This window comes from Rhipicephalus sanguineus, chromosome 1, assembly GCF_013339695.2.
Source record: "Rhipicephalus sanguineus isolate Rsan-2018 chromosome 1, BIME_Rsan_1.4, whole genome shotgun sequence".
Classification (NCBI taxonomy): domain Eukaryota; kingdom Metazoa; phylum Arthropoda; class Arachnida; order Ixodida; family Ixodidae; genus Rhipicephalus; species Rhipicephalus sanguineus.
This window is the reverse complement of record NC_051176.1, coordinates 111687152-111705282: the sequence shown is the minus strand read 5'-3', so window position 1 is coordinate 111705282 and position 18131 is coordinate 111687152. Positions and strand designations below refer to the sequence as shown.

At 41.9% G+C, this 18131-nt stretch overlaps 1 protein-coding gene across 1 annotated transcript; it reads right to left on the bottom strand.

Annotated features, from left to right (window-relative positions):
* Nucleotides 1–1762: 1762 nt before the first annotated feature.
* On the bottom strand, nt 1763–18102 carry LOC119396171 (ubiquinone biosynthesis protein COQ4 homolog, mitochondrial). The gene is made up of 7 exons (XM_037663264.2): nt 17838–18102; nt 17596–17709; nt 17425–17521; nt 17251–17353; nt 11942–12165; nt 4806–4981; nt 1763–1928 (listed from the first exon to the last, which is right to left on the bottom strand). The coding sequence occupies exons 1-7, from the start codon at nt 17953–17955 to the stop codon at nt 1909–1911; spliced, it is 852 nt and encodes a 283-aa protein (XP_037519192.1). The 5' UTR covers nt 17956–18102; the 3' UTR covers nt 1763–1908.
* Nucleotides 18103–18131: the final 29 nt, after the last annotated feature.

The following is an 18131-nucleotide window of genomic DNA, read 5'->3' as shown; positions in this document are numbered from 1 at the left end:
TTCACTATGCGGAACTACTTCTGAAGAAAGGCAGTGACCCATGTGACTGGTGGCGGACTGTAGGCACCTTCAGATACCCCAGTCTGGCAAAGCTTTGCCCCATGTAGTACATACGTCCCTATACCAGCCACTTCTGTTCCAAGCGAACGTGCCTTTTCAGTGGCAAGGGGGGTTGTCTCTGTTAGAAGGGAGCGCCTGCTGCCTTATCATGTGGAGCAACTCATATTTCTACATGATAACATCTAGTCATTATTTTCATTGTGCCGTGATATTTGCTTGTGTTGTGATGTGCATTGTGCTAGCCTGGACATTTCGTTCTGGAGACAGCAGTGTATGTTGCGTTGCCAGTCAGGCTGTTAATGTTTTTTTTTTTCAAATAGCTACATGTTAAATAAAACATTGTTACTGTGGAGGCATTTTTTTTCTTTGATATTCGATATTCGATTCGATATTCGAAGGTGGATATTCGTATTCGATTCGTATTCGAAAAATTTGGTATTCGCACACCCCTACTATCTACCTATCTATCTAGCCACCTACGTGTCTGGGTGCTCTCATGATCGCTTCCATAACTTGATGTGGACCAAAATTGGCATGGGAGTGTAAGAGGATTTGACGAATACGACTGTCGGGTCATGACATGAATAACGCGAAAATCCTGTTTGCGTACATCGTCAAACCCGTTCCTCCAGACAAGTGTGGCACACAACCGTTTACCACGGGCCGCGATGTACGGGTATGCGCCACAGGTGATTGGCAGTTTATATCTACCCAGGAACGGCGAGAACAGGCATTGGTTATTTAAACGCGAGCGTTAAGAGAAACCAACATCGGCACTGTTGACCCGACGAATGGAAAGAACAAAAATTAGGATCCCAGCAGGAATCAAACCCAAGCATTCTGCGTGGCAGTCGGGTATTCTACCTTGGAGCCACACCAGGTCTATAAACTGGTTTGAAAAACAGCTTATCCAGGCATAACGTCAGTGCAACGTCAACTGTGGTGGTTAATTTTACAAGAAAGCAATAAACACAACATATGTACTCCTACGATATAATACAATGCTTTCTTGTAAAATGTGTGTGCTTCCAGTGTTGCCTCAGCTTTTATATCAGTCTAATAAGCATTACATTTGTATTCCTATGATTCAGCAAGCTATATTGAAGCATTGCGCGACCCCAGAGGAATACATTAACGAAACTTACATATGATATTCACGATTGCACCATAAAGTGCACTTAGTTTCGATAATACTGACGTATGTACTCTAACGTGAGGGCTGACCTTATGTCGCACCATAAGTTGCCCTTTAAACGCCAGTGTTGTCGATGTGCCTGGTAAGCCCACGATGTGCACACAGCTACTACACTTACAAACAAAAACATGTCGATCCACCTGGTAACGCTTGGCTCAAAGCCATAAAATACATAACAGAAGTATTCGCTGACTGCTTCGCATGAAACAGATTCCCACAACGCGTGGGATCTGCCGAATTCTTGTTTTTTTATTTTGTTTCCAATGTGATGATGTGCATGTGCAACACTATGACAATGTGTACTTGGACTCAGTGAGTGCGACTCAAACAGTAGCGACGGGGTCAAACCCCACAAACCACCCTTCTCACTACACCACTGGGCAGTACAATAGGTACGATAACTGCAAAAATAATGAAGTGTAAATTTTAGCACACAACACAATGGAATACTCAAGAACACCTTGATAAGTAGAGGACAATTCAGCATATTATAAAGAAACAACACACTGAAACATTAATGCATTTATTTTTCTTCAAGATCTGCTCTGGATAGAGACATGCCAGGCAAAATAGAGAATAATTCATATTCTTTGTTGCTGCTGCTGTTGTGTTCATGCAACAGTACATTCACATCTTCCCCAACCATACTTTCTTCAAGACTGTTTTTTACCATCTGCAAAGAATAAAGACACATTTGTGAAGTAATATATGACATGGGCTACCAGTGTTCAAAGAGTTACAGTTAGCTCCTACCAATCAAATGGGACCTTGTATGATACATATTGCAATAATGATGATTTGAACCATGATTTGAACAGACATTTCAGGAAGATCTAAAGAATTGGCCGTGACTGCCTTTGGAATCTAGACGAGCATGTCCTGTGGTATTTTTTTTTTTGGGGGGGGGGGGGGCGGAGGCATCTGTAGTAAGCAGAAAAACACCAATACTTCAGAGATATAAAGTTAGAAAGTCTCGGACATTTTGCGAACCGATCTACAACTTTCTTATAGGAATTTTTTGCCCAGTTTCGTTGCTTCAAAAGCTAGTGCTTAATTAGGCAAAAATGCTTAATTACACAATTAAGAACAAACCAAACAGTGTGACTTACTCTATGCAATAGTCAGCAACATGCATTTGCTTGCATCATCACAGAGTGCATAAGAATATTTTTAAACTTTGGCTAGACATAGCAGGGGTCTCCTGTATAAAAGCATTGTCTTTGATAACATAGGCTCTTCATATATTATATTCTACTTTTAACAACACATCTACAACACAGCCACCACAGCAGCAGAAGCAAGCTAAATGAGCACAACACTACGCATATCTTGGATAATTCCCATTCAAAAAGGTTCTGTTTTATTTTTTTAATCACAAATGTTTCAGAATGATGCTAGTTTTTTGCCAATTTTATTTGTTTTTCATAAGTCACCTTTGGTTACAAAATCAATTCTTGGTTTTTATGTGCCAAAATCACAATATGATGAAAAGGCATGTCTTAGTGGGAGGGCTCCAGATTAATTTTGACCGCCTTAGGTTCTTTAACATGCACTTATCCTAAGTACATGGGCATTTTTGCATGTTGCCCCCATCCATGAGGATTAATTTAGACCACCTTTGGTTCTTTAACATTCACTTATATATAAGCACATGGGCGTTTATGCATGTTGCCCCCATCCATGAGAATTAATTTAGACCACCTTACGTTCTTTAACGTGCACTTATATCTAAGTACATGGGCGTTTTTGCACGTTGCCCCCATCCATGAGGATTAATTAATTTAGACCACCTTAGGTTCTTTAACATGCACTTATATCTAAGTAGATGGGCGTTTTTGTATGTTGCCCCCATCCATGAGGACTAATTTAGACCACCTTTGGTTCTTTTAACATTCACTTATATATAAGCACATGGGCGTTTATGCATGTTGCCCCCATCCATGAGAATTAATTTAGACCACCTTACGTTCTTTAACGTGCACTTATATCTAAGTACATGGGCGTTTTAGCACGTTGCCCCCATCCATGAGGATTAATTAATTTAGACCACCTTAGGTTCTTTAACATGCACTTATATCTAAGTAGATGGGCGTTTTTGCATGTTGCCCCCATCCATGAGGATTAATTTAGACCACCTTAGGTTCTATAACATGCACTTATATCTAAGGACATGGGTGTTTTTGCATTTTGCCCCCATCCATGAGGCCCCGATGGCTGGGAATCAAACCCACGTCCACGAGCTTAGCAGTGCAACACCTTAACGACTAAGCTAACACAGTGTCTAAGTCACCTCTGATTACTTTTGTAATACTAAAGTTTTGGATAGAAACTGAAAAAAGAAAAAGCTTGGCTGTTCAAAAATAATTCAAGAGGACCATCAGGTCAAGCATGACTTATAGACAAAAATGAGGGACAAATGAGCCATATATCTGGTACATTTTGCATGAAATGAGCTGACCTATGTTAGTGTCAAAGACCATCCCGTTTCTCACAGTGCCACTTGCTTATTCAAAGCTTCCCTTTCATGTGAGGGGTGTCAATTCAGGCAAATTAAGCATACTATATTAAAACCTGCTTGCTATGAAAGAGGTGTACTCAATTATCACTTTGCTAGAACGTTTTAGCTTTAAAATATGATAGGTCCACTCAAGTTTGTAGACATGTGCATATTTGCTGGACACAAATGCGTAATCAAAACAAAGTAATGTTGTACAGATAGCTTGTCAGAAGTACTGCAAGGCAAGTTACTGTTGGAAGACCAGCTCGACCAGAAGGTTCACTTCTTCAACGGAAAGCCTCATGGGAATCATAAGAAACAAGGAAGAATGCAGCAATTCTATAGACTGAATTAATCCTGCAAATTCTTAAGTCTAAGCCCTACTTTTTAGATGACATACATACTAGTACTGACCAAACAAAACATACCAGTGTAATGAATACTCATGAAGAACATATAATATTCTGATACAAATAAAGCCAGAGCCACAAGTTGCTCAGCAGTGGGAATCCTTGCATGAATTCAGACTGTCTTTAGCATGCAAAGAAATGTTCACATCCTAGAAACTTTCGTATTTCACCGGCTGAATGAGTTTACTTTTTTTACCATTACTGCAGGCAACCTAAACAGCATTAACTTAACAGAATCTTTATCAATATAATTGTGGCACCATGCACCTGCCCCTTTTGGCACCTAGTGTGCTGCACAAGCATTCGTTTTATTTGCATATTCTGCTCTTAAAATTTTTAAATGTGATGCAGATTACAATGGTAGTATCATGGTTTATGGTATCTCTGCACAGGCAGAAGTAATTTTTAGTTTAATTTTTTTTGTTGTTTGCTTCCCTATCTATAATAGATGTCTTTGCCACAGCTTGTGCATGTCAAAAGACTTCATAAAACCAATTTCCCAGAACAAAATTCATTTTGTTAACTAAGCTTTAAGAATTAACAAAATACACTTGCTTTATCATTTATAGCAGTTGTCAGTGTATTAGAGCAAACCTTTTCTAAGAGCACCTTCAGAGTTTTGGTTTCAGTTGTGCTACATTACCTTCAACGGTTCGATGAAAAGTTTGCCGAGGAAAGGGCTCGATTCGCAATTTTCTCTGCAGCTCGGAAAGGGGTTCCTCCCAGTGCTTCTCATAATAAACACACATTAGGTTCTTGGCATTGAATCCCACACGCAGGGCCCAGGGCAGATGAACATTAACGTAATCTCGGCGTTGCCTAAAAAGATAAAGAACATTTTACTATTTCTTTAAATCATCTGCTTTCTGTAAAGCAGTACCAAGTCGCTGATGGCAATGTGATAACATGAATCCTTATGGCAAAAAACAACTTGCCACACCAGCACAGCATATATGCAACGTTATAACGACAGTTGAACATTGAGTATTACTGCATGTCATCAAACTGTTTCACACCTTTGTTTAATAAAATGTCAAAAATCATTACCTTACAGACACCACATGAAGATCAGTTACGATAACTACGTATGCACCAAAAAGGCGCCACGGAGAAACACAGCAATACAACATCATTAACATAATTATTTGCACAGATCATCAAGAGAACAAGCCTTTCTGACGGTAATGTTTAGCATTTTGCGTAAAACGAAACCAAGAGAAACCAGTTTTTCTGCCATTGCATCCAGAAGATAAAATGTTAACGTTTCTGAAGTGCCAAGATAAAAAAAAACAAGTTCAAGAGGCACATCTAATAGCTCCAAATAGTTCTCCTAAAAGTAATTAAAGCATTCTAGAATAGCTACAAAAAGAAATTGTATTACAAAGCTATCAAAATTACATCCCTTAGCAATTAACAGTGATGCTACCGAGGACTTCTGATTTGGAGCAATTTTTGGAGCAGCAAAATTTCCGTTTTGGAGCACTTTGGAGCAGCAAAATTTTCATCTTGGAGCACTTTGGAGCAGATAATTTTGCATCTGGGAGCACTCTGGAGCAGCGAATTTTATATCCTGGAGTGCACTACAGAAGCATATTGCAATAACATTCAAGCACCGGAATATTACTAGGGGGCTCTTATGAAGGCTAGAAATATTTCGATTCATTGCAAATCTCATGGAAAAAATCATCTCAGGAGAACTCCATACTTCACTCGCTAATGAAAAAATAAGGGCTCATGCAGTTGAGTGTTCTGAATTAACCTCTTCGGTGATTATTTTCGACACTAGCAAATAAACAGAATACCAGATCAATAAAATTGCGCTTTATGAAATAGCACTCTGAATACATCTATGTGGTTATCAGCAGACATTGTAGACAAACGCCGTGATGTACAGCAGTGCCTCAATGCCAAAGAGCCACACTGTCCCTAATGAATTCCCCTAAGAAAACTCCTAGGCAAAAGCCAGGTTCTTTTTCTTCTCGATTGACGGGTTGATCCTCCCCTCCCTCTCTGCAAGCTTTAATTTTGCACCTCACCTGGTTTTGCGCTAGCTCCATGATCGGCGGACCGATTACGGAAGCAGTGTAAAGCGACGATGTCATGCGATGGTGTCATCACGTGACATCACGATATATGACGCCATGATGACGTCACAAGTTTTGACAATCTATGACGTGATCATGACGCCATCACATGATGATGATTTTTTGCATCAATCGCCTGATTTTCGCGTTTGATAAAGCATCTGAGGCTTTCGCATAAATATTGCGTATTGAACGTTAACAACCTGGCTTTACATACCAAACTGTCCTCCACCATGTCACCTCTTTGCTATGCGCGAAACAGCTTCGCTTATCATCCACTTCACAGAGTGAAATGGCTCCTCAACTTTTTTAAAATGTTTCTTGTGATAACAATTATATGGACACTCTCCGCGGATTTTTGCCGTCGCCATTGCCGTAATTTTCTGTATAAAGACCAAATTAATAACATCACCACGCGCATTCTAGCCGCGGGTAAAAGCTGCGAGCGCTGGCGACGAACGCGGCTCAAGCGGAGATTAAACTAGCCAGCCGTCTGTCTCCGTCGCACGGACAGCGCATGAGATAACGTCTTCCCGCGTGCGGGCCTGCCGTCGATTGCTCATCAAACAGAGAGGAAACGCCCCGCCCGTCTTTCGTAAGGTGCATGAAAGGACGCCAGGGGAGCGGAAGGGGGAAGGGGGGGGGGGCGCATCGTTCGAAGGGCGCAGTCGCTTGCGCGCGCGCTATTTCGAGGCATCAGGAGGCGGCTCGTAAACTTGCTGCGCTCTCAACGCTTACTTCGTGTAGAGCAAGAAAACGCTTCGGGTCCTGGAGCGGCCATAGTCCCTTAAAGGGACACTAAAGAGCAAAACGATTTTTCTCGCATTAGTAAAGTAGTCTTCCACGATACCAAAAACAACACGCTTGCTGCGAGAAGACGCTTAATAAGCGAGAAAACGCGCAAAAAGAAAATACAGGTGGCGACGCCACCTTGGAATTCCCGCACCATTTTCCGTGACGTCACATATTTTTGACGGTGCCTGCTTGGGCCTACGTAATTCCTAATCGTTTAAATCGAAGTACATTGTTCTCTTAGGGGGCCAGAGACTTGACATAACGAGTTTGTGGAAATTTCGTCGAGCCAGTGGCGCCAAAATACGTTAAATGCTCTTTGAAACCTTTTACGTCACGAATTACAAAGTTCGGCGTGAAATTTAAAAATGAAACTTTGAACTGGTTTTCTCCTCTAATAATAAACCTATGGTGGTGAAATAAACTACACAAGAGTTCTCTGAGCACACTTTATCAATATAAACCAATTCATTGTTTCTCTTTAGTGTCCCTTTGAACCAGTGTTTTGTTCAGTTACGCGAGATCGGATCCACAAGAGTTAGCTGCTAGCCTTACTTCGTTTAACAATACAATTTGTTGGTATCGCATTCATTGCTTCGCCCTTAAAGCGAAACTGAGTTCTTTTAACCGTCAGCTATTGACCCCCGAAAGCGAGGGGCGGACGTGTAACATGGGGTAGCCGCTTCACTGTGGGCCGTCAGCGACGGGCCCGCTACTGACAGCTGCGCACTTGCGGCTGCTCCGACCAGGAGATATGCTTTTATTAATGAGATGTCATTTTTAAAATGCAAGCAAAAAATTTGAATTGGAACCCTAGCACGTGAGCTCGAAAGGGCAGGGCCTTTTAGGGGGTATTTACCGCGGAGTGATTACAAACTCGGACGTGCTGGCGGAAGGAATTACGAAAAAGCTCTTCCGAATGAAGATCCATGGATAAAGTACATCTGAGGAAAAGTGTGAACGCGTTTCCACCGTTCGCGTGCTCTTCCATAGACGCGAAGCAAGGAAAATTCGATATTGTCCCATCTATCTACTGCTAGCGATCCCAGATTTCATTCCGCGATGTCCGGAAACAGATGACAGACATTTTAGCAGCACACATGTAGTTATTACTGAACATTGCTTTCCTTACGTGCCGTGCGACGCTTGAAACGAGCTATCAGCAGCGTTTCTAGAACAGACGACGTCCACCGATGAATCGCCGTCGCACTTCCTCGCTACCGATAGGCCTAGACGTCACGAGCCTCTGCGGAGAGCGCGTTTTGCTGTCGAGCCGACTTGCAGAACAGAAGCTACGTCGGCACCGCGCATGGCATCGTGGCTTACTCGAGACGCACGCGCAAGCGCTATTTATTCAACGGAATAATTCTTGGTCCATGGTTGCGACTTTGGCAGCCCCAAGATCAAGCTGCACATGTTCCGACGCGCCGGCCGTGCGATTGCCGGTGATAGACGCCCCCAAATCCAAGACTTTGGCGCAGTTTGGCGCAATTTTCGTCGATATTATCAGGATGGCGCAGTAAATACAATTTGGCGCACTTTGGCGCAGTTGGCGCAGGAGTGGAATCACTGAATTAAACAAAAAGAAGAAAATTCTTGCTTAGTAGGACTGCAAGTAAAACACTGAAAATAGGCTTTTCAACAGTACTTAGTAGCGCTACACAGTGCCTGCTTCATTTCCACTTTTATGGCAATGTCAACCCTTGGGCACAAGTTGAACGAGATGTGCGAAAAAGCATGCATTTAGAATTCCACATAGCCCCTATTGTGCTTCGTGTATGCCAGAAACAGAAGATTGCAATAACAGCTAGAACATGGTATTTAGACCAGCATCAGAAAAACACTGCAGCATATTTTACACTGGCTCAGATAATAGCATTGAGAAGTCTATGACATACTTTGCTTCATAAAAGGTTTTGGAACAACACCTCACCTGGTACATACATAAATACCATAGCTAAATTAAAAGAATATAAAAGAGCAGCAGCAGATCAGTATAAACCAGTAATCTCTACTTTCAAAGCAGAAATAAGTTGTCTGGTAGCCCATGTTTTGGGGGCTAGTGGGTGCACTGTTTCAAAAATGAAATGGTTGCGCAAAAAACACAGCACACAATAGACAGAGACGACGACACCTGCACACTAATAAACATAATAAAAAATTGTAATAAAAATAATAATAATAAATAAAAACATAATATTAAACGCGCATTACAAAATGGCACAGAAACTCATATACCACATCATTGCAAAGCATGCGGGGAGAATAAAAAGAAAAAAATGCGAAGCAAAACTCAAGAAAACGAAGATCTTAAACAGGAGCAAAAGACAAGACAGCCTGTTAACTGATTGAGGCTTTCCATATTGACAGAAGCGGTAGTGATTGTGTAAGCACCCACTCGACTGCTATTTCTAAAAGTGAACATGCATTTTTACATGCAATATGCTAAAACACTAATTTTAATCGCCTATCTCCTTTTTGCAGTTTGCTGTGCGCATGTGGGGTACCTCCTTTCTGACTTTTGCCCTCTCTGTGTTTCACTCGCCTAAGATGTGAATAAACAGTTGCAAGTTGTGCAGGTGTCGTCGTCTCTGTCTATTGTGTGCTGTGTTTTTTCATGCCATCCTTTCATTTTTGAAATAAGTTGTGAAAGTTACAAGCAGTGCAAAAAAAAATTGCAGACAGGCAGAGGTATAGACAAAACAAGTACTGCATTATCAAATGAAGTTTATTTTGTGTGTAATTAAATAAAGAAATAGGCTGACTACTAGAAAATAAAAAGGCCAAACTTCAATATATTGAATTTCATGGACAAGGCAGAACACTGAATGGTGGATTTCAATGTATTTCTGCATAATTAGGGCACCCCTATGAAAAAAAAAAAAAAGTTCTTGATATACTATGTTCTCTCCTGGATTTCTGTAAATCCGCATGAAAGATTCATCATCGAAAAATGATCTACAGTCGAGCCTAAATTAAATGATATTCTCAAAGTAACAATTTTTTCTTTCATTTTCCAACCTATGCACCACTGAAAAGTGTGCAACATTGATACTGCACTACCGATTTAACAAAGCCCTCGTGCTTCGCACGAATATACCAGGAGCCTCCTTGACAGGGAGATTAACATTAAGTTTTAGGCGCGACAAACAGCACTTTGCATGTGCCCTTTAATGCACAAATTTTTCCCACGGGCTTCAATCCACGCAGCAGAACGCACCACTGACTATCTGTTGTTTATGAAACCCACAGCAAGCGCGCTCCTCTTGTGCTAGCCAGAGTGCCTCGGAAGCTTTGAACCGCATCAGGCTATGAAGTAACCGATCTGTTGGAACGGGAAAGCGGCAACCGGAAGTAGGCCTACAAACAGTGTTCGCCAAGGATGTTTATTTTCCCCAATTGGTGGTTTGATAGGGTTTGATCTCATTGTACACAGGTTGGCACACCAAGCACAGTTGTGGTTTGATCTGGTGTCATGTTTCCCTTTCCATGATGAGTGGTGCACCTTGCAAGAGAAGTTTTGTGCCTTGATGTACGGGCCAAAATGATCACCAAAGTAATAAGCGGCAAAAAGAATGTGGCTGTTTCGAAAGATATGAGATTTCAACCCTGACACTTATCAACAAGCGACAGATGAAGCTGGCGGACTTCTTTGCTTGGATCTGCGTTGGATAGAAGTGCTCTGCGTTAAGGTCGAATAAATATTCTAGCATTCATGAATTGGCATCATCCTTACATTTACAGGCTGCCATATTGCATTCCTGAGCATGGCATGACTCGATGGCTGTGAGCGTTGAGTGCGCTAGAGGTTAATAGCAGCCTCATAACATGCATAAATACATTCGTGCACATCTGCTATCAGGCGTCATGCTCTTTATAGACGAAAGGACAGCCGGTGCTCTTTGTAGCATTATTATTTCGCGCTCTTCTAATCAGAATCACGCTCTTATAGTGTGATTATGTTGCCTACGAAGTTCCATATGCTAGGAGTGTTATCTTTATTTGCACTGCTGAAACATACGAACCTCGACTTCATGAAATTCGCAATTTAACAATGTGTTCGGCTGCAAGTAGGACTTCATTATATCAAGGTTCAACTGTACTAGTTTTAAGTAGATGCTCACAAGATTAATGATGTCACAGGGTGCTCGTGCAGGAACTCTAAATAGCAGCCAGAGTTGCCGTAACTTTCTGTACTGCATGTCTTCAGGCTTCACAAGCCTCCACGTGCAAGAGCAAGACATGCCATCTTCACATTCCTTAAGTCCAAATGGCAGGTAGCATCACGTTTTGCCAAGCAAACTGTCCCTTCCTTCCCCCCCCTCCCCCATTCTACTAATCTGTAATCTTCAATCTGAACTCACTTTTTATATACAATGCACACAAGCTGTTTGTTGCATCAGTAACTAAGTGGCACAGTTAAAAACTTGCAAAAGCAATGTTGTGTTATGTAATATTCTCATGCTATCAGAGAAAGTGTGCTCAAGAGAGCATGGAGCATGCTATAAACACATTAGGTGTTGGAAAGCAGAGAGTTCTGTATAAGACAGCACTTATATACATGAAAATAAGTCAAGCCCTTGCACTTCTAACCACCCTAGAGCACAACTTGTATATCTTATGCAACTTAATGCAAGCAAGATGCAATGCACAGAGATGTGATGGATTTTTTTTTAACAGTGTTTAAGATAATGGCAAAAATGCAACTCCAGTTATTTTCCTTTTTTCCACTACAACCAGTGGTCTAGCAGTGTTCAACATTCATTATCACCAGGATCACGCATTTGTGAGTGTGAATGACAGGAAAATAATTATTGTATTATACCAGCCAAGGATATGTCAATGAAAGATTCTGAAAAAGTGGAAACAGTACAAATGAGGAGAGAATGAAACATTACATTACTTTGGCTTCAGACGCATTGCTCCAAAAAGTCCACCAGTTGAGCACATGGGCAGCTTAGTGTGGATAGCTTCAACCCACTTGACAGTCACTTCACCCAACATGTGGATTGGCATTTCGAGAAGTGTGTGGATCAGATCATGTACCTCACGATACCTCTGGGCCACGTAAGCCAGCTCAGCATCGTCTACAAACTGTACAGGAAGTCTCGAGTCAGGTGTCACATTCTGCAGGGGAAGAAAATTCCATGGAGAAAGAAAAATGGCAAGCAAGAATCATGGTCAAGTGTGTCATACACAACACAAAACAAAGGCAATCATATGCATGAGCTGTCTATGCATATGCATGTGCCTCTAAACACTGCTTTTTAAATGCAGAGAAATTCTTCAGTAGTATACCAGATGATAAAGCCATACTGGGTGATTCCACGTACATCGTGATTCCACGAACATACTGGGTGATTCCACGAACAATCGATGGCTGGTCGACCTCTCAAATTTATTTCAAAATTTTATATATTATTGCCTGATGAGTGGAAAGAAGAGATCCGTAATTTGTTTTGCCACCAAAAATTTTTTCGAAGCACAGGAAATCAATAATGACGAAGAGGTGGAGTGGAGCGCTCATCCGCTCTGCTGTTTTGGCCAACTTTCGTTATGAATTGCAAAAATACATTAAAGTTAGGTAGCTGAAATTTCTTTAACTAAATATATGCATGTTTTTGCTTCTCCTCAGGTATTTTTAGTTTTGATGTGTAGTGTAGATGTTTTTATAAAAAACCTCAAAATTGGCCCAGGAAACGTTATTTTCTTTACTTTGAAGATCTTTATCTCGAAAAATCCTTGTAGCAGAGTGATAAAAATTGCGCATTAAGTTCTTCGCATGCTTATCTACCACACTGCTGAATCTTATATTTATATAGCTTTTCAGTAAAGAGATATGACCGGGCTAAGTTAAAGAAAACACCGGACAATGAAAACTTCTGACGACAATTAAAGAAAAAACCATTTTTTATATTTCTTGAACTTTGTCCACTTATTCTCCTCCACATCAGCTTTCTCAATCATTGAAAACATGTTGCATAATGCCGTTGCACTAACAGTTACGACCTCTCCAATGAGACTCTTAGGCAAGGATTGGCAATTCCGACTTCTTGCCCAGCAAGTGTATAAAATGCAGGCAGGATTGAATTGCTTTTTATTAAAAGGCCAGCAGGTACCGAAAAAGGTGTCGCCGGCACTGAAGACGTTAATTTTGAAATTATTTCGTCACTGCAGCAGCCACGAGCACGGGGCTCCCGAGCAGGCGCGCGTTCTAAGAGACGGCGCAGTGAGAGCTCTCAGACCGATTGAGTTCGAAACAGCAACACCTCTCGGGTGACTTGAACGCACGTGCACCGGTAGTCGCAGTGATCTGGTTAATGACGTCGATTTCTTTTTCAGAGGGCATAAGAATGTCATCGTTAAACTGTGAGTTCCGTGAAGATCTTTCATTGCAGTGGTAATAAAAGCACGCGCAGCACAAGTAGTCCGTCTCACTGGCAGCCACTGATCTTTCGGGCGTTGAACGTTTCTTCAAAGCGTATATGCCTAGGTCGGTAACTCTGCGAAATTTTGGCTTCTTTGCAATAATTAAAGGAGTACTGACATGATTTTAAGACATCGCAAAAGAGACATTTTTTGCTTCGTTGGTGTGCAGTGTCAACGCTGTCCACACACTGGAGTCGGAGAACACGTATAAAATATTTTAATTTGACTTTGAGTTTTCGTCGCTGAGCATCTGCAAGCCAGCTCCACTGCAAGGACATTATCCCGACGAGTCAAGACAGTTCCCCGGAGTATGCGAGTTCTGCGTCCTGCATGCAGCCTAAATCACAGAAATCACTGTCAGGGTCACAGGACGACAATTCACTCATCATTGTTTATGTGCACCACGAGCAGATGACGGATTTGCCGCTAGTACGTCGCGAGTTTCTTTATCTCCGTGACGTCACACTGCTATGAAACGACACTGAGAAGCCAACCCCTCGATATCTAAACCGAAAGTGTCTTTTTAAGGTGACGCTAATTAAAATATATACGATGCATTCCCAGGCACCACAATAGTCGTTTTAGGTTTCCCGAGACCAGTATTTTTATTTCGAGCAACAATCCGAAATTTTTAAAAATTCGTGTCAGTACTCGTTTAAGCTTCTTGTGCTTCGAAAGGTAGTCTCCACAATAGACTCATTCAGAGCTATACTTTCTCGCCATGAGACACACAGGAGGAGTAGAGTAAGAGCAAAGCACAAGAACTATCCGCGCCGAATGAAGTGTGAACAGCGCTCTGAACGCGCGGCTAGTTCAGGCCGTCTGCTGCCAACATCTAAGATAGGCAAGCGCATCCGGTTACCGATGGTTTTGGTTTTCTTTCCTTTGACATTCCATATTTTGCTCTGCCACTGGAGCTCCACGTTAATGCTTTCCACTGATCACAACTGGCGCAGCGCAGTTTCTCTGGCAGCAGCGTGCGTGAAGCGAGCGCTCATAGCTCCCTTATAAAGTTCTCATCTTGCTTCCATCTCCGCCTTGTTTGTCATCAGCGCCTAGCTGCGATGCGAACAGAGGGCGGATAGAATAGCGAAGCTCCAGTGCGTTAAAGTCACCCGAGAGGTGTTGCTGTTTCGAACTCAATCGGTCTGAGGACGCGAAAACGAGCTCTCACTGCGCCGTCTCTTACAACGAGCATCTCGGGTGCGCGCGCGCCTGCTCGGTAGCCCCACGCTCGTGGCCGCTGCAGTGACCAAATAATTTCAAAATTAATGTCTTCAGTGCCGGCGACACCTTTTGCGGTACCTGCTGGCCTTTTAATAAAAAGCAATTCAATCCTGCCTGCATTTTATACACTTGCTAGGCAAGAAGTCAGAATTGCCAGTCCTTGCCTAAAGGTCTCATTGGAGGGGTCGTAACTATTAGTGCAACGACATTATGCAACGTTTTCAATGATTATGAAAGCTGATGTGGAGGAGAATAAGGGGACAAAGTTTAAGGAATATAAAAAATGGGGTTTTCTTTTAATTGTCGTCAGAAGTTTTCATTGTCCGGTGTTTTCTTTAACTTGGCCCGATCATATCTCTTTACTGAAAAGTTATATAAATATAAGACTCGGTAGTGTGGTAGATAAGCATGCGAAGAACGTAATGCGCAATTTTTGTCACTCTGCTACAAGGATTTTTCGAGATAAAGACCTTCAAAGTAAAGAAATTAGCGTTTCCTGGGCCAATTATGAGGTTTCTTATAAAAACATCTACATTACACATTAAAACTAAAAATACTTGAGCAGAAGCAAAAGCATGCATATATTTAGTTAAAGAAATTTCAGCTACCTGACTTTAATATATTTTGTGCAATTCATTACGAAAGTTGGCCAAAACAGCAGAGCAGATGAGCGCTCCACTCCACCTCTTTGTCATTATTGATTTCCTGTGCTTCGAAAAAACTTTGGCAGCAAAACAAATTGCGGATCTCTTCTTTCCACTCATCAGGCAATAATATATAAAATTTTGAAATAAATTTGAGAGGTTGACCAGCCATCGATTGTTCGATCTTACGTGGAATCACCCTACTAACATTGTTACTAAACAATGAATTTTGTCTTTCACTGTTTTAAACACCAAATGTGACAAAACATCCTGTTTCATTTGGGACAGCCTTATTTAAGACATATATGTTTAAAGATGACATTGATATAATTCAGACTTGTATGTAATGAATTACATGTAATGTAATCATATGTACTTGTAGTCAACTAAAATATGTGACAGTTTTGTTAATCAGTTACTCTTTACCCTGTAACACTCACTGCAACTCTACTACTTTTTCAGTAATCAATTACATACAAACATTAACATTATTGGAAGAGGCTATAGATAGCTTGTACGTGACGTCATGGACACAGCTTCTGAACGTGCTGGCACTGCACGATGGTGGTTTTGATAGCAAACAAGTTGCGTCAATGTGAAAACGACGTGGCAGAAGCGTCTCTGTGCATGAATAACAAATGAACTTGCATGTGATGTGTTGATACCATCGATGTGACATCGCAAACGTCACATCCCCACATGCTGGTGCTCCAACATGGTGGTTTCAGTAACGTCAATGCAAGCCATCTATACAGGCAACTCAGTTTTCAACACTTGAATTTGATAGGAGCTAAAGTAGAGCAACCACAGTAATGACATGAGCAGCCTTGCTGCTACACATGCCTGATTTTGGCAAACTAATTTAAACAGCAGTGTTACGACTATATAGCAATGGCCATTTCAGCTTTTCATTAGCCTTACTGAGAGTGCCTGGCCCAGAAAATGCAATAACCATGTCACCTCATTATACTTATTGGATTTGTAATCACAGAGGAAGTAACTGCAATCAGTTTCTTCCTGTGCCTTGTACAAGTCTGATAGAGTTACAGGAGAGTAAAACGTAATGTTCTGCTTCTGTAGACTTTTTTGGACAGCAATTTACCACCATTATTGATCTGAATAATACGAATCAAAACCACATGGCTGCCATTGCATTTAGAAGGCAGCGTGAAATGACATAAAAGTGGGACAAGAAAAGAAAAGGAACCCACTTTCACTGAAGTAAAAGTGAAGGGTTTCAGCATGTTACGACACGAGCACATGAGGAGAAGCGCACAATTCTTCGCTTGCACCTGAATTGGACAAACCAGGCACTGCCTCATTCTTCAACGAGCAGTGAAGAATGTTGCATTATTCATCTATGAACAGCCCATAGCCACACGGGAGGAAAGTCATATTTGGTTAAGCATGCCAGTGGTAGGACACCTTCCCAATGGTTAGTGCAGCTGCTGCAGGCAGCGCTGCTCCACGGTGCACTCCTCTGACCAGTGTACAGATCCTATGAACTATTTGATACATGCATTGCTTGCTACATGCCTATAATTGCTGCCAACTGTATTGTTAAGCTTAAACTAAGATATTCCGGTCCTTGTTTGTTTCAATCTTTGACTCTATGGCCATCATTTGCACTTTTCGTACATTCAATCCGTTATATTTTCATTGAATGTGTAGTGAAACTGAAATATTTACACAATTTCTCTATACACTGGCCCAACGCCCAACACATGCTGGTTCCCAGCTTACACCCATGACGGCCAGCGCAAAGGGAACACGGACTAGAAAAAGAGTATGAATATTTTCCAACTCGCTACCCTATTACAGCTTACACCAGCAATCCGCGCAAACGGGACAAATTTCCGAAGCTGTCATTTCCTTCTGAAATACTACAAAATGGAAGAGCACCAGTACCCACGTTGTCATGAAGGAACCGATAGTATGTGTAGCCGAAAGTGTAATCAGGTAGGCTGCTGAGGTAGTCCAAGTCCACCGTGCGAGTGTTGATTCTCGGCCGGTCTCTGCGAGAGAACCGACTTTACGATTACCGCACTGCCTCCATTGTTGACACCTAAAAACAACATTACTTCACCTTAATATCTGTCGTCCTTCCTCGTCATCAGACATAATTCTGTGCAAATCTCGGAAAGCGTACGCTCCGGTTACTTCTCCAAACACAGCCACCATGTCTGCAACGACCAACAAGCACTGCTATAAGGCGTGCAGGTAACCTAACAGTAAGCTACAAAAAATTCTCACTTACCGTCCCTAAAAGGGTCCGTTATAGCGGCAAGCGCTGAACCAACTGATATGAGAGCTTTCTGGGCAAAAGTTGTTGGTATGTGGCCGGGATACAGTGGACCTTGTTCGTGCGGGTCTGCACGAAAGAAGGAAAGAAAAATCGCCAGTGAACCTGACCATAGCACGCTTACTTTGAGCTTCAAATATAGTGAGAGCAGCACGTTACGATGCCGCGTTCTGCCACACAATCGTTGTGCGATTTACCATGGTCTTGCACTTCAGCGCCCTTGGCGTGTGTGAGAGAACGACTAGCCAACAAAAAAGAGTTGCATGTACGCCTCCTTTCAAGTAAACGTGGCAGGCTGCAAGCGGCACGCTTCATAGTTATACTGTGCCAAAGCACTGCAGCCGTGATTGTAGGCTATGCACGCAAACAGTAAAAAATGAGTGCATAAACGTTCAACTAGGGTAGTTCAACATCTGCAGGCCGTGGAAACCACTCCAACCCCTTACTACACGCTGCGCCGCAAAACCAAAACCAAAATACGGTGATGTTGA

Excerpts from the sequence above, each read along its gene's own strand:
- LOC119396171 (XM_037663264.2), bottom strand. The coding sequence starts at position 17,955 with ATGAAGCGTGCCGCTTGCAGCCTGCCACGTTTACTTGAAAGGAGGCGT. Across the intron at positions 12,166-17,250 it reads ATCGGTTCCTTCATGACAAC|AATGTGACACCTGACTCGAG; the intron begins GTGGGTACTGGT and ends CTTCCCCTGCAG. Across the intron at positions 4,982-11,941 it reads GCAATGCGTCTGAAGCCAAA|GCAACGCCGAGATTACGTTA; the intron begins GTAATGTAATGT and ends TTATCTTTTTAG.